Source organism: Seriola lalandi, unplaced genomic scaffold (genome assembly GCF_002814215.2).
Source record: "Seriola lalandi dorsalis isolate HSWRI2012SDOR001 ecotype SW California unplaced genomic scaffold, Sedor1 jcf7180002054783, whole genome shotgun sequence".
NCBI classification, from domain to species: domain Eukaryota; kingdom Metazoa; phylum Chordata; class Actinopteri; order Carangiformes; family Carangidae; genus Seriola; species Seriola lalandi.
In genome coordinates, this window is record NW_019525336.1 from 101,458 (window position 1) to 117,664 (window position 16,207).

At 39.8% G+C, this 16,207-nt stretch overlaps 1 protein-coding gene and 6 non-coding genes across 8 annotated transcripts; 6 read left to right on the forward strand and 1 right to left on the reverse strand.

Annotated features, from left to right (window-relative positions):
- The first annotated feature begins 866 nt into the window (after positions 1-866).
- On the forward strand, positions 867-948 carry trnas-cga (transfer RNA serine (anticodon CGA)). Its single transcript has one exon. It is a non-coding gene; the product is annotated as a tRNA-Ser (tRNA).
- Positions 949-1,823: 875 nt separating this feature from the next.
- trnas-uga (transfer RNA serine (anticodon UGA)) lies at positions 1,824-1,905 on the forward strand. Its single transcript has one exon. It is a non-coding gene; the product is annotated as a tRNA-Ser (tRNA).
- Positions 1,906-3,547: 1,642 nt separating this feature from the next.
- Positions 3,548-3,619, forward strand: trnaa-ugc (transfer RNA alanine (anticodon UGC)). The gene has a single exon. It is a non-coding gene; the product is annotated as a tRNA-Ala (tRNA).
- Positions 3,620-4,230: 611 nt separating this feature from the next.
- trnag-ucc (transfer RNA glycine (anticodon UCC)) lies at positions 4,231-4,302 on the forward strand. The gene has a single exon. It is a non-coding gene; the product is annotated as a tRNA-Gly (tRNA).
- Positions 4,303-4,411: 109 nt separating this feature from the next.
- trnas-aga (transfer RNA serine (anticodon AGA)) lies at positions 4,412-4,493 on the forward strand. The gene has a single exon. It is a non-coding gene; the product is annotated as a tRNA-Ser (tRNA).
- A 1,455-nt stretch (positions 4,494-5,948) lies between these two features.
- trnaa-ugc (transfer RNA alanine (anticodon UGC)) lies at positions 5,949-6,020 on the forward strand. The gene has a single exon. It is a non-coding gene; the product is annotated as a tRNA-Ala (tRNA).
- Positions 6,021-8,942: 2,922 nt separating this feature from the next.
- map3k8 (mitogen-activated protein kinase kinase kinase 8) lies at positions 8,943-16,160 on the reverse strand. 2 transcript variants are annotated; one of them, XM_023425511.2, is made up of 8 exons: positions 16,012-16,160; positions 14,940-15,314; positions 14,667-14,837; positions 13,537-13,798; positions 12,533-12,639; positions 11,472-11,624; positions 9,832-10,078; positions 8,943-9,706 (listed from the first exon to the last, which is right to left on the reverse strand). In XM_023425511.2, exons 1-8 carry the CDS (start codon positions 16,012-16,014, stop codon positions 9,582-9,584), a joined length of 1,443 nt encoding a protein of 480 aa, XP_023281279.1. In that variant the 5' UTR covers positions 16,015-16,160; the 3' UTR covers positions 8,943-9,581. The 2 variants fall into 2 exon arrangements, with proteins under 2 accessions (XP_023281279.1, XP_023281278.1); XM_023425510.2 differs by having other exon boundaries at positions 16,003-16,107.
- Positions 16,161-16,207: the final 47 nt, after the last annotated feature.

The following is a 16,207-nucleotide window of genomic DNA, read 5'->3' on the forward strand; positions in this document are numbered from 1 at the left end:
ATTTTTACATCATCACATCACCAGAGAATATATTGGAGATATTGTATGTGGTATAAAAGCAATTTTTGAGAAGAAAGTGTAACTATAAGATGATGTGTTGACTAATATATATTCAAGGCGGCTTTCTCCTCCTGTAATATTAGTTCATTGGCCCTGTGTCAAAATATAATATAATGTGCTCACATTGTGCATGGCAACACTTTACTTTAATTTTATATGTACAAACTTCTTTATTTGCTTTATTTACTATTTGCTTTAATAGGGTTGGCATGTTTTGGTATATGATGGTCTGTATAATAAAATGTTGCCAGTTTGTAAGTGAGTCAATACTTTCGCATTATGCTACTGTGTTTTATTTTGACATCTTTTCCCAGTGTGCTTCATGTATGAAAGACGTATGAATGATCTTTAGACCTGGAATATGTGTGTGGGAATCACCCAGCTCTGTTTAGGCTACCTGTTTCTGTGCAGGTTTGAATCCTGTTGTTTTCGCAGTTGAAATCCTCGACTCTTCATCATGCTTCTCTGAAAACCCAGAGAGGGTGAGGTGGACTGAATTTGTCATAAAGCTATCTCTGTATTGGATCTTTAGAAGCTTCTCTGCTGTTACTGAATAAACTTGTCCTGCAGGAGGTGAATAGTGACTGTTATTCAAGTTTGGTAACATTTGTTTGAAGACACCACAGTTACAAATGCACCACCCAAACTACTGGGACAAGGATATTTTCTAGAACTACGAAGTAGTTATACCTGATGGATGTGTTTTAGTCAACATAATTTATGGTCAAGTCCTTTTATGCGTGATGTTTATGTAAAGAAAAAAAGGAAATTATGCACAATTCTGAGATTTTCTGTGTGCTTATCAAGTTGTCGTGGCCGAGAGGTTAAGGCGATGGACTCGAAATCCATTGGGGTTTCCCCGCGCAGGTTCGAATCCTGCCGACAACGAAGAAGTTGGATTCTCTAACAAGCTGTGTGATGTGAGGTGGTTGAGTTGACAAAAGCAGACTGTTTTTAAGTCTGAGAACTTGATTGAGGCGGCCCGTTCTCTGTCTGAGCACAGACTAATCCTGTGTGTTTTTACTCTGATCACGGTACAATCTTATAAATGGAATGTTTCAGGTTTTTTCAGAGAAGAGTTATATCATTATTGTTAGAACTTAATCTAACAGTAATCTACCATCTAAATAAAGATGGAAACTGTTCAAAAATGGAGGGAAATTAAGCAGCAAAGATGTAACTACTCAAATGAGGTTTATCCTCCATGTACAAATTTCTGAATGATTGAGATAAAACTGTCAAAATGATGATTTTACAGCATCATGTTTGGTTTGAATCCTGCTGACAAGGTGGAGAGGTTGTGTCTCTGTGTTGACTCTTAAACCAGCTCCATGTAGGAAACCCTCAGTGTTACCGAATGAACCCTGACCTGCTGTTTCTGTCACACAGTTTGATGTGTCTCTGATCATAGACAGAGGAGCTGCCACCTTTTACTCTAATAAAACACTATTTCAAAACTTGAATATTTCACGACAAACAGTTTGTGATTGTTTCCCAGCAGCATGCTGGTGTTCAGGAGTTTTACTCTCACATGGCTTCTTGCTGAAGTGGATTAAAGCTCCGTGAAAACATCTGGTATCACCATGTTTTTCACAGTATGAGACCAGACTGTAGTAAACCAGTGACCATGTTCACATGTGACCTGTCAGTGAGCAGCTGAATCGATATAATGATATCTGTGCATATTTTGAATATTCGCACCATTTACAGTTACATTTTTTGGGCTGTAAATCTTTTTGACACCTAAGAGGTTTGTTTGTGTAGTTGTTGTGGCCGAGCGGTTAAGGCGATGGACTTGAAATCCATTGGGGTTTCCCCACACAGGTTCGAATCCTGTCAACAACGATTCCTTTAACTGTGCTCACCTCTTCTGAAAGTCTTCATGTGTTTTAACTGACTCAGAGAAAAATTGGCACTTTATTGTGCAATTTAAAATGAAAACACAAAAACTTCATATATAATTCATAGCCATTTATAGCATTCATAGTATTTTTTAAATCACTCAGAGGTATTACAGTTGAAGAGATCACTATTCATGACAGTGAAACAATGTTGTATCAACTAACTTTACATGTGACACTGAGTTGTAACCTTAAGCTTTTACACTTATATATGTCTGGTTAATCCAGATGAACAGATCATGACAAACACACTGTAGTTAAAGTGCACAGTGTCTCACAGACTTTCCTCATGTGCTGAGGTTCAATACGAACACAAACTGTAACTTCATGTGAAAACCAGTTTATTCAAGACAAAATGCAGCTGGAACAAAAACATGAAGGATGTTCAGGTGTGTTTACACAGACAACAGCTGTGAGAAACATTCATTCAGTGTTGATTCAGGTCTCAAACTTAGGAAACTGTCATTGTAATTGTTAAAGGAAATGAACAAAGATAATTAAATTCGCCCAAAGATGTTTGAAGAACTTTTTGATGGTGTAAAACATGACTTGTGCTCCAGCTGGATGTGTGTGTGATGACAGACAGAAGGATCTTCAGGATAACAGACTGTCTGTGATGCTGCTGCTGCTGCTGCTGCTGCAGATCAGGACACATCTGAAGCTGCTTGTCCTCACTGGAGCCACAGAGTCAACTCTCCTCCTTTTCTTTCTAAAAGACAAACAGCAGATCAGGTTAATAACTGTTAATTCCTTCAGCAAACATGTATAAGAACAGAAACTATGATATTAACTAAATGAATAAATATTGTAAATATTTACTTTCTTATATATTTACTTTTGTAAATAAGAGGGTTTATGTGTCTCCTTTCCTCTCTCCTTGTTTCGTCTCCTCTCTCTCTAGCAGACAAAGGACAGATTCAGATATTGGATACAGGAATATTGTTCCTGGACTTCCCTTTGCACACAAAAATTTGTAACCACGCAAACTTTACACATGGAAAGTGCGCCCACCGGGCTTGTCCCCATAACGCAGTGAATTGTCATTTTACATTTATATGATTCTTCTTTGAAACAGTACAAAAAAAGCCAAATTGCATCGAACTGTCTCCGTTCTCATATTCTCATTAAGCCGTTGCACATTTTACTTTCTGGTTTTCCCTTTTTCCTGTTCCCTTCCTCCATTCGTTGAGTTTCTAAAGCAGTTAGCAAAAAATGTTGTGGTCCATTACTGCCACCAACAGGATCGGCGGGTAGATCGGAATATTGGGAAAAACATCCTCTGTTGTAGTTCCGGCTACAGTGGGTGCCTCCAGGGCCACACTTTCCCATGATGACACACAAAGACAAAGCATACTATTCTGCAGGTGTTATCATTGTACAGTCTACGTACACACAATTTGAAGTCATACTCAAGTTTGTTACATCCACGTTGCACAGCGTGACTTGTAATGAACCAATAAGATTGCTAAAATGTCTCAGTCGGTATGCACCATAATGCATCCACAAGCGCTTTGAGAAAAAGTGCAATTTTAACTGCTGCAGCCCCACTGAACGCCTGTCCTGACAAAAAGACATTGGCGCACACAGGGGATGTAGCTCAGTGGTAGAGCGCATGCTTTGCATGTATGAGGCCCCGGGTTCAATCCCCGGCATCTCCAACATCTTGATGTTGAAGACAAGAAGTCTGTTGGAGTCCCCAATCGTGCGCAGTTGTCCACTAACTAAGACTTGGACAATATAGTACACACAGTCTCTCCTAGCCTTAACAAGCTGTTCTTAGGATGGGAAGTTCACAAGAGAAACAGCCAAGACGTCTAACTATCTCTCGTGGGCGAAAAATGGTATCTCTCTGTTTCCTGGATGAAGGGTAGAACAGTAATGGTAATCTTACAACGGGGTCTAAAGTTTCAGTTGCAAGTCAAAGCCACATGTGAGCTCTCACAAGCATTTTTATCAAATAACACTGACTTGAAGTTCTTCCACACCACTTTGTTTTGACAAACGACAGTCACGTGTCAAACATGTGGCAGGTAAATGAATAATAAAAATCATCAAACTCACATGACAGAGCTTACGGAACTCAGGTTTTCCGTAGCAGCCCTGATATACACAAAAGTGACACTCAACAGTGTTTAACTCAATCACTCTGTAGCTTTGATGCACCACGGTACAGCTTAACTGCTACTTCACAATTTCAAAGTCAAATTCCTCCAATGACGTAAAGTGCTTACTCACCAGAAAATTTCAATGAAAATCCCCTGTCTTCCAAGCGATGGTGGTATAGTGGCGAGCATAGCTGCCTTCCAAGCAGTTGACCCGGGTTCGATTCCCGGCCATCGCAGGGGCTCTTTAGTTCCAAACTCATGGATTTCCTTTCAGACTTCTTCATATGATCAAGATGTGTAACTGTTGCCTAATGCAGCTGCTCACAAAAAGCCAAACCATGTGCAGTTGTTGTGGCCGAGTGGTTAAGGCGATGGACTAGAAATCCATTGGGGTCTCCCCGCGCAGGTTCGAATCCTGCCAACAACGGAAGGTACTTTTCGTGCACTGTTGTAGTTGGGGGTCTACAATGGTAGAGCGCATGCTTTGCATGTTCCAAGGGGTTCAAAGTCCGACATGTCCAGTGGGTCTTCACACCTCTACCTGGACTTCCCTGTGCACACAAAAATTTGTAACCACGCAAACTTTACACATGGAAAGTGCGCCCACGCAGTGAATTGTCACTTTACATTTATATGATTCTTCTTTGAAACAGTACAGAAAAAGCCAAATTGCATCAAACTGTCTCCGTTCTCATATTCTCATTAAGCCGTTGCACATTTTACTTTCTGGTTTTCCCTTTTTCCTGTTCCCTTCCTCCATTCGTTGAGTTTCTAAAGCAGTTAGCAAAAAATGTTGTGGTCCATTACTGCCACCAACAGGATTGGCGGGTAGAGGGGATGTAGCTCAGTGGTAGAGCATCCTCTGTTGTAGAGGCCCCGGGTTGGGAAAGTGTGCCTCCAGGGCCACACTTTCCCATGATGACACACAAAGACAAAGCATACTATTCTGCAGGTGTTATCATTGTACAGTCTACGTACACACAATTTGAAGTCATACTCAAGTTTGTTACATCCACGTTGCACAGCGTGACTTGTAATGAACCAATAAGATTGCTAAAATGTCTCAGTCGGTATGCACCATAATGCATCCACAAGCGCTTTGAGAAAAAGTGCGATTTTAACTGCTAGGTGTTATTATCATCATACATCTACGTACACCCAACTTGAAGTCATACTACTGCATATATGAGGTCCCATGTTCAATTTCGACATCTCCAACATCTTTACGTTGTAAACAATGATGATAAGAAGTCTGTTGGAGTCTGCTATTTATTTCAAACCTGAACTACAGCAAAACAGCAGCACAGAACAAGATCAATTGTTAAAATAATTAGCAATATGCCCTCAGAACCCCACTTTTCACACAAAAAGGTAAAATATCACTGCCTGAGAGATAAGATTTCAATTAAAGGCTCATTTAATTTGTTAATGAGTTTAAAATCAGGACAATTAAATTAGCCCTTGTAAAAAGAAGTCGCCAATCTTTAATCTTACAACCGTTCACAAAATTGTGCTTTCACTGTACTGCCATGATTTTGTGTCTTACTTTTATCAGCGATAAACAAGTATGACTAGGATGAATAATTATTAACTACATTGACGCACAAATGCCCCAGCTGTGGAAACAGATGGCTCATCAGCAGTCAGGAAAACTCATGGGAACTCATACGTGAGTGCTGAAATGTCTTCAAGACAGATAGAGCAAATCCTGCTGCTTTTCACTTTGTTCTCATAGAGTGTTCTGCTATCTTCATTGACATTAAGTATTCAGTCGTTAGATTGTTTTGCAGAATGTTAATGTTAGTATTAATCGCATATACCTCAAACCACATACTTCTCAGTGCTTTGATATATTGACTCCAATTTCTATGCTCCTCCCACAGGGGATGTAGCTCAGTGGTAGAGCGCATGCTTTGCATGTATGAGGCCCCGGGTTCAATCCCCGGCATCTCCACATGTTTTTGTGTTGACTCTCTACATCGAATTGTTGAGGTTTCATCACGTCACTTGACAGTCAGCTGAAAGTATAATAAAGATCAAAGTAGTTCACACTGAAGCGAAGCAACATTATACATGTTGACAAGATATTGAAAGAGATTGAAACTGCAATGAAAATACAACACCCGTCTTATTACAGTCTCAATCATTACTAAAAACCCATCTCTGACACACTTTCAACAAGAATCAACATTAAAAGTTTAATATTTGGGAGATAGTGTTTTATAGTTATTTTAGACTCGTTTTATTAGATTTTATTAGATTGTACAGGCATCTCAGAAACTAGTAACTCAGTGTCCAGTTAGCAAGCAATTAGTCCTTTTGTCAGAGTAATCCCTCGTCAACGTTTTAAAAAGATTTTAATTTTAAATTGGTCTTAAGCACTTTAAAGTCATAATAGGGGCTGTGCTTACCGACAGATGTATGACAATATAATTCATGTCCAATTCACATGAACATACTCTCTAAAATGAAGTTATATCATGCTCCTAGTGGCTAGAATTCAAATATAGGTCAGCTCCATGGAGGGTATCTATGCTTTATTACTATAGCTGACAGCTGAGATGGGACTGGATGATGTCTGTAGAGTCAGCAGCTCAGGAAGAAGGAACAGAAATGGAAGGCACAGCAGGTCTCTTACGCTTCTTTATAGCAGACAGAATAAACTAGAAGCCAAAAGTTTGGTCACTAAAAATCCTGTACTAGACTTCTTATAAAATGCTTCAGTTTTTATTTGTTCAACAGCCTTAACAGCAACACAGTGGTCAATAATGAGTGCTGTCACCTCACTACAAATACTTGTGAGAGAGTAGAATCTGTTGTTACCAGCAGATGGTAGTATTTGTCTGTCACACTCAGTGGAAACCAATGAATGTGACTGTGAGTACTGGCTTTCAGATCACACTTCAGAGGCAACCCCCTCTACAGCAGAGCTCACCACCCACTCACATGTGACGCTTTCAGAAAGAGGAAGAGTAGGCCTGAGCTGCTGATAGGAGAGGAACACTTCACACATTTCAACCACACGGGTTTCCCTGATGCAAAATCAGTAGTAGATACTGCCTGTGACTAATTAAGAACAATTAAAGAGATGTGGTTGAGGGCTTCGCTACAACTTTATTCACAACTAATCTACGTGACTTAGCTGCTAGCTGGGGAATCCAGGAAAACCCACACAAAGCAGCTTCTAGTGAAATGTTGTTTTGGGTTTTTTTGACACTATTTCATGCTCTTTCCTGCTGAAATACTGTAGAATATGTAACAGATACATTATCATTCATGCAGTTTTGCTTCATGTTTAGCTACCACTTTCCTTAAAACGTCATGTAGCAACTAAACATTGAAGAAATATTGTGGATGTCACATGAAATCTCTGCATAGGACAGTAGTGGAGACCGTATTTAGATGTTTTACTAAGGTAAACGCAGTAATAATAATGTAAAATATTCCATTACAACTATTAGTAAAGTACAGAAAAGTAACACAAGTAGAAATACTAGTATATTATGCTAAAGGGTATTTACATGTTTTGATGTTTGAGTTGCATTTTTGTTGTAGCTAACTAAATGATGAATTCTTGGACAATTTAACTTCCAATAACATCAGTTTAATAAAGATATTTATTTCCTATAAACGTTTGTGCACTAGAAACCTTAAACCTGTTTTAGCTTTAAATCAACTTGTTTTTAAAAATGTAGAATAAGACAAATTGTTGCACTACAATCATGGAAAGGTTTACTGTAGAAAATTCAACTGATTTGCATTGAGAATAGTTTAAATATTTGTACTGCACACATTTTGAATAAAACCTTTCATGACGAAACAAAACTTATACTTTATGACTAATTACAGAGTAAAATACTAATTTTTCTTCATCAAATTTTAGAAGCTCATGATGTTTTGTATGAAGATTTTTGCTAAATAAGCAAAGAATCGAATAACTACCTCTGTCAAATGAATGTAGTAGTGGTATAATGTTATACAAGTATTATACAACTACTATACAAGTAGTAGTATGGAGTATGAAATATTAAGTAGCCAACAAAAGAAATACTCTAAGCACAAGTACAGGACTAGGGTAAATTTACTTTCTACCATTCACACAAAAGTGAGAATACAAAAGAGATGTGAAAGTGCAACCTTTCAAAAAGAAGATGGCAAAAGTTTAAAAGTTTGCCAAACTAAGATGATACAGCATGCCAAACGTTATAGCCTCTAATAATTAGCTTCTTTAAACATGTTATTATTAGCATGTTAGCATGCCGATGCATGGCTGTAGACTTTTAATCTTGTTCTAAAACACATTTGTTTCATATCATGAGACCGATAGTCCCCTACCAGAGTCTACCTCGGTGTTTTAAGTGCAGAGGTTGCACTTGACAGGAGGCCGGGTCTGACTTCTTTATTTAGTTGAACTGTAAAGGGAGCGAAAGACAGAGAGAGAGAGAGAAAGAGAGAGAGAGAGAGAGAGAAGGGGGAACTTAAGTGTCCCCCACCCACTCATATGTTACCATTAAACCATATGTTCCCTAACTAACGAACAAAATTCATTCTGCTCTTTCCATTAACAGTCATCAGTGATCTTGTATATCATTTCTTTATCAAATATCAAATCTTTGCACAAACTCTGGTTTGCATGATGGAAATCATGAGAAGATTCAAGTAAAAGCCCCTTGTTAGTAACAGATACTAATATGTGAATGTCTTTTAATTAAAATAGACTTTACTTACAAATGTTCAGTGTCATATATGTACTGTTTGTCAGCTTGCTTATACAGAATCAGAATCTCTAATTGTGAAGTGGCAAATCCAAAATGAATAATCTATATAAATTACTCAGTTCTTGACATAGCAGTGAAATATAACAGACAATATGGGATTTTCATGTTATTGCTCTTTTATTTTATAATGATAGATTTTCAAACTTTCAGAAACACAAAAACACAAATCAGACAGCACACGCATTCCACAGAAGCTTAATTTGCAAAGCATGGTGATGCTATTAATATTCCACTGGAATAAACAAGAGGAAGTCCATAAAGAACTACATATGATACATGTTTGCATAGTGCACACATTCATTAAACAAATAGCTTACATTTAGTCAATTTGAGTGATAGAATAACTTATTGTCGAAGACTATCAGACATAGTTTCATGAAAAAAACACAATACATTTCATTTATTCCTGTGTTAACTACCACACTGAAATAAAACATGTACAGACATCCCACAAGGAAATCCAGGAAATGACACCAATAACTAATGCTCATTTATTCACAATGGATCTCATCCAACCACTGTCCTGCAGTCTTGTCTATTTCAGGCTGAGCTGGTTCCATTCATTACAAGTCATCCTGACTCTCGTAAACATTTTCAGTTCATCAATGAGCCACGTCGCCTGCAGCTCCACTCCTGTCTGAACTATTTGTCAGTCCTTGACAGTGTGGAGTGAGTCAGACTGTCAAAGAAGTGCTAAAAGTACATTGTCACTTGTGGTGACAGGTGGAGTACTTGTGTTAGCCATATTCTGAGGTGGGGGGCCCTGCCACAAGTTTACAGTAACCTGACAAGGCCCCCAGGTCAATGTACAAGGAGCCTTTTCTTCTCGTGTGGCCAGAGTCCTCGGAGTACAGAGACGATTCTGCAGAGGAAAAAACAGTAGAATAAGTTTAGTGCTCAGTGTAATAGTCTGTTATTGCTGGTAGCAAACGTATCCATAAATGTCTATCACTGCAAACAAGTTGAGCTCAGCGTCTAGGTCCTTACCCTGTGTGGTGTCGGGGTGCTGGCTCTGTTGCCGTAGTATGGTTTGTGTGGCCTCCTCTAGCGCCGAGTCAAGGCTCCAGCAGCGCGGCTGATCCTCCCTCGGTGGGTTGACGGCCTCGTGTTTAAGCAGCTCGGACGCCGAGCTCCGCAGAGCAGGGTTCTTCTCGAGGGCTCGCTCCAAGAAACAGCGCATGACCAGGCTGCAGTCCTCCGCTATGTCCTCCAGAGGGGGTGCCTGCTTGTGAATCTGTTGGGAGACAGATGAGGCAAAATTGGTGTTAGAGAACTGCAGCATGAAAGGAAAAAACAAAAGTTACAAAGATGAGAGACATTCCAAATGACCAAAACATCAGGCCACATAGACATCCCCCAGCAGCTGTTTTCTTTTGTGAATGTCACTGTGAGTAGTACCTTGTAAATCCAATTTGATTAAAATAAAAGGGAACAAGTAAAAATAGCAAAGTTAAATCTGTAGACGTAACTACGTAACATTACTTCTCCATGACAGCAGTTTCACAAGGAAGTGAGTAACTGTTTCATTTAAAAGAGCTGATAACAATCAAAAACAGAGACAGACTTCTTGAAAGCAAAGAGCACATGTAATGGAAAACCTTTAAAAGAAAGAGAAGTAGTCACTCAGTAGTGACTGACTAAAAAGGCTGTGGGTCGCATGTTAAGCCTTTTTTTTAATCTCATGATAATCTAGACTGTGGAAGACCTGAATAAGGTCATGGAAAAGTGAGTCACTCTTTGAAATGCAACAACAAGATATTGTCTTGTGGCATATAGAGTGTAATACATACAGAACTGCTATAATGGTGGCTCTGTGCAAGTGTAGTGCTCATTACAAAGAAAACCAAACTGTTGGATGAGTAAAAGTTGACATCTTAAACTTGCTTTCAATGCTTAGCAGTTGTGGTGAAGTACATGTAATGATTGGCTAGAGGGTGGTGTCAGAAAAACAAGTCAACAGGAAATGGCAAATGCTTTGCTGCAAATAGAAATTGTGATTCTACTCTTAACTCTTAAGTCTTAAGTCTTCAAAGATGCAGCCCTTGGTTTTAATGGTGCATCCTTATTTATGTCCAGTTATTAAAGGAGAAATTATTAGTTGTTTTTTTTATTGTTTATGTATTATTTATTACTAAATTCAGTATTTTAGTTTGTGTATTAGCATTTTGAAATTGCAACTGCTGATTTTTGCCCCCTGGAAACCGGCTGCAAACAAAACAATGACATTATAAAAATAAAACAATGAGCTGAAAGATGCTAAAATGCGATAAGTGACTTTCACAGAACAAATAGTCATTTGATCCACTTTACAAAAGTATTAATTATAGGTGCAAGTAAAGTAAAGTAGCACTAAACATAACGAATGTTATTATTTTGAAGGTATTTGGTCATCAAAGTCAGTAATCCTCATCCTCTGGGGGACCATGAATGTTTACCACATCTCTTTACAATCTGTGGCTGCAAATAATATTATTTTCACAATCAACTATATTCATCAGCTAATTATTGCAGCTCTGACGCAATTCATCAAATAGCTGCTGAGTTATATCAATCTGAGCCAAAGTGTTGGATCAATATGTCGTCTGACACGACCATGCATAGATCTAATAAGAATATACAGTACTTACAATGTAGAGGTAGGATGGGTAGGCAGTGCGTGGGTATCTGCGGACCCAGGGAGGGCTTCCAGTCTGCATGTGAATGATGGTGGTGCCCAGGCTGTAGATGTCTGTCTTGGTGTTATGTCCTCGACACAGAACCAGCTCTGGACTCATATACATCTAAATGTAAGAGGGAAAACATGACATGAATTTGTTACAACGGAGCTGCAGTGCAAATGGCAGGAAAAATACTAAACTGGTTTCTGTTTTTTTCCCCCCATTCAGTGTGATGCAACAAATAGGAAACAACCTCTTGCAAAAAAAAGTTTTTTTTGTTGCAACAAACAAACTGACCTTTACACTCTTGTTTTGTGTGTCAAGGTACGACAGTGCAGAAAGTGCAGAAGTGCGCTGGCCTTTGGAGTGTGAACTGTAAACACACCACCAGCATATCTCTCTCTCTCTCTCTCTATCTCTCTCTCTCCTGGAAATTCCAGCCTGCTCTCTCACATTAATGTAAGCCTGAGCAGGCCAGTGGACTAGTTCTGTCTGTCTTCTTATTACAGCTGGGTGTCTGCCCTGGGACTTTCCACAAGCCAGGCCATGAGAGGCCCAGGGTGCATGTACAAAGAATTAAATGGACTGACACACAAACAGGTCAAAACATGGGAAAGCCAGGAAAATACATGATGGGAGAAAAGGCTCGTGAGAAATCTTGGATCAGCCAAACTTTCCCAAGTACTGATTAAAACCTATGCACTGAGAACTCCAAGCATAAGCAGACTATTATTAGCAGGGTCAATGAGTGCAGTCACTGCTCTGTTGCCAATCATTGAATTTCTATAATCATTTGGGAGAAGACAGAGACAAGTGCTGACAAGTCTTCAGACTAATTTGTCAAAATCCCTGCGTCATGAGTCATGAGTCAAGGAGACTGCTGCCTTTTCTGGTAAAAGTTCAGACACACACACAGTTCAGAGACAGACAAACAAGCATTGATTGGAGAAAGCAATCTATCCCTTAATTACAGGTGTACACATGCAGCCTAACCTGTAAAACTGCATCTGACTTCATGTTTATTTTCTCACCTCTGTCCCTCTCAGGTCTCTAGGAATGTAAATATCCTCTGTCATCTGCACCGCCAGGCCGAAGTCCACCAGCACTGCTTTGTCTGACATCAGGACAATGTTGCTGGCTGAAAAAAAAATAAAAAAAGGTAATTTATGATTTGCAGGAACCGTCTGTCAGAGGAGCTATTGTGTGCAGTGTTTTCAGTGTTGATGCTTTGCTATGCAGGCTGTTATTCGAGGTAATAAGCATTAATATGTGACTCCTCAAAACTGACTTAAGTGGCTTGCACTGTGTTTGATTTCAGCTGAGAAAAGGAGTAAGTCTCTGTCTTTTTAGCAAAGGAGGAGGAATTTGACAGATAATTTGAGGGCAAGCCTTCCATGAAGAGGCTCATGTGTGTGCTTAAAACCCTCACTGAGGCCTAATTACATATTTTCATCGCAGGCAGGAAACAGTAACAACCGTAGCAACATGTCAGAGGGTCAGGCCGGCCATTGTCGTTAGTCACTTGCCACTCTGGACCCTACATTTAACCCTGAGACAGCATGAGAAGCAGGCTGGAATTTCCAGACAGCAAACAGCCTTCAGGACATGAGGGTGACGGCTAGCTGTGGAGAATGCTTTGATCGCAGCAGTGCCGTTGTGGTTCAACTCCTTCATATCAAACCTCAGCAGAGCTCCACCTACTGCCTGCAGTCTTTACACATTTCCTAAAAATGCATTAGTCAAACCTACAGGAAACGTTTATATTACTAGTCAGAGTGTGTACAATTGTCAAGTGAGATTTCTGTGGTCTTCTTGGTTTGTGGCTGTCTATACTGATTCACCTTTATCCTGCTTGGTACCTAGAATTATTCATAAGAACGGCATCCGTCTGTGGTTTTGACTTTCATGTGAAGAGGAAAAAAATCTTTGATTGCTTAATTACCTGAACCATCTACACTAGCTTAGTACAATACAGCACATTCATCAAACATACCCAACAAGTGAACAGTGAAACTTTTTTTTCTTTTGCTCTTACGTTTGATGTCGTGGTGGATGACGTTGTGAGAGTGCAGGTACTCCAGGCCCCGCAACACTTGCTTGGTCACCCAGATGATCTCGAACTCCCTCATGGGGCCACAGCTTTCCACCTTCTCCAGGACCGAGCCGCCCTCTCCGGCCTCCATGAACAGGTGGACGCTCTGGTCCAAGAACAGAGCGCCATAGAGCTCAGCGATGTTCTCGTGTCGGAACCGGGCCTGGAACTCCACTTCGCCTGCTTTAAAGTTTTCCATGGGGATCTGTGAGGGCGATGATGAGATGTAAATAAATTCATCATTACAAATAGTCACCATGGTTGGAACTAGAGCCGAGACCTGGTTAGCTCAGCATAAAAACTGAGAGCACGGTGAAACAGTTAGCAACCTCTAAACATCACTTATTACCATTTTATATCTGGTCTGTTTTTTTCCATACACAAGCAAAATGTATAAACAACAATTTGTGGTTTTAAGGAGAAGTTGATAAGCTTTATTTTTGGGACAGAGCCAAGTTAGGATCTAACTCATCAAACTCTTGACAAGAAAGCAAATAAGCCTGTTTCTCAAAACTAATAAAAACATTTTTTTATTACACACGCTGAACAGATTTTCTGGTGAAGGTTAACTGATGATGTCGTTATCTGAAGCTGTCGGCTGATATGCAGGAAATCTACTGTAAGTCACATACCAAGAACATACTATAAATTATAGCCTCCTCAAGTGCACTGGTAACAGTGTGTACAATATACTGTGTCAACATAGCATTCTGATGATTGCACCAGACCAGAAAGGAAACTACTAATTCCTCATGTGCAAATATTTTCCATGTTGGGAAAAAAGAAACACATTTTACCTAAATTTAACTTTCAAAATTTAAAAGGGGTTACTGTTGAATTTCCATTCTTGCATTCATCTTGGGGCATTTCTTACAAAAAAATGGTTCTTCTTTTAAGAGCACTCTTCCTGTTTTACTTCAAAAACATACCAGATGTCACGTTGTCATCTAGACGAACACAATAGGTGCTCTATGAACACCTAGCACTTGGCAGGTAAAACATTTGGCAGCTATAGCAATAGTTTCGAGAAGTTGACACAGCACGGATTCCAGTCATTGCTCAGCAGCACTCACCACTTTGCAAGCCATTCTCTTCCTGGTGGCCGTGTCCTGAGCCAAGTGGACTTTCCCAAATGAGCCTTTGGGCACGAGGCCAGTGCCATAATTCTTGTAGGTCAATTTCCATGGAAACAGGAGCACGTCCATGTTGATCTGGTAGCGGTTATTTTTTACAGCCATGTCTTTCTGCAATGAAAGGTCAGTTTATAATAAATCAATTAATTAATAAATGAATAAAAAAGACAGAAGTTACACAGTTAAAGGACAAAAAGAAAAAGTGATTCTCACTTTATTCAGCAGGACTCCTATCTCGTGTGTCTGGGGCTGCAGGTCTGCTGCCGCCTGCATGTTAGAGAGCCGGTTGACAAAGGACAGGAGGTCTGTCACCGTCCCGTACTGAACACCATTAACCGTGTCAGAGTAGTCCTCCTGCTCAGTCCCTGAGCCCACCAAGTCCCCTGCCTCCTCGTTCTCATCCATCTCCTCCTGGGAGAGACCTTCCTCTTCGAACGACAAGTCTTCCTCTTCTGCCTCCTCCTTCTCAAGCTGATACAGAGTCTCTGCAGCGTTGATGATGTCCTCTATGTTCATATGAGCCAACAGCAGTTCTATTCCATTGTCATATTTGTAATCCATCTTGGTGTTTGGGTTTTCCTGCTCAATCTAAAACAAAACATATGGAGCTCAGTTTATGGACATTTTTCAGTTTAGTTCAATTTGCAAGAAATCCCATTAGTCATCAGTCAGTTGATGACTTTCAAAACTTCATCTGGAGCGCAGGATGCATAGTGACACTACACTGAAGCAGTGAAGCTTCGGTTCAGCTGGCTGGAAATGCAGCTGGGAGGGGCTTAGATTTATGTTTTTCCTAGCAGATGAAGGGAGTTTCACAGAAAAGCTGGGAAGCCCCTCAGGAAAGCTTGGACCTTATTTTACATCTATAAAACACCCACTATGCTCCTGGTCTAATAAAAAATAATTAAAAAAGCTCATTAACGCTGTTTGGTGGTCTATGAGTAGTAATCTAGGTCACTAATTGCTTCATGCAAATCACACACACCTGCAAATAATTTCTTTTAGACAGAGGGATTTCCCACCACACCAAACCCCATGTTAAAATTGAATAAATAAGCCACTGACTCAGATTTCTTTATCAGAATCTAAAAGTGCAAATTCAGAATACCTTCATATTGAAAACAACAATGATAGCAATAGCTCGGGATGTTGTACAGACATCACAACCAATCTCGAAAAATATTTAGCTGCTATATTTTGATATCAGCAAATAATAATACAACTAATACACAATTTCTGATTACGTCTAATGAGATGTAGTAAAGAAATAACACACGGTGCTTGCCATTATCTTTGCGTCAGAGGCTTATGCGCGTCTCTCCATTGTGTACCTCCGGCGTCCAACGGCGACTAACTGAGAAAAAGAGGTCGGGACAGTGTTTAGAAGGAAGTAAACAGGAAGTGAAGTCAATCAGAGCGTAGGTGGAGGTTTTAGTCTTTAATGTCAGGTGCCAACACTTTACTCCGCGTAGGTTTCGTTT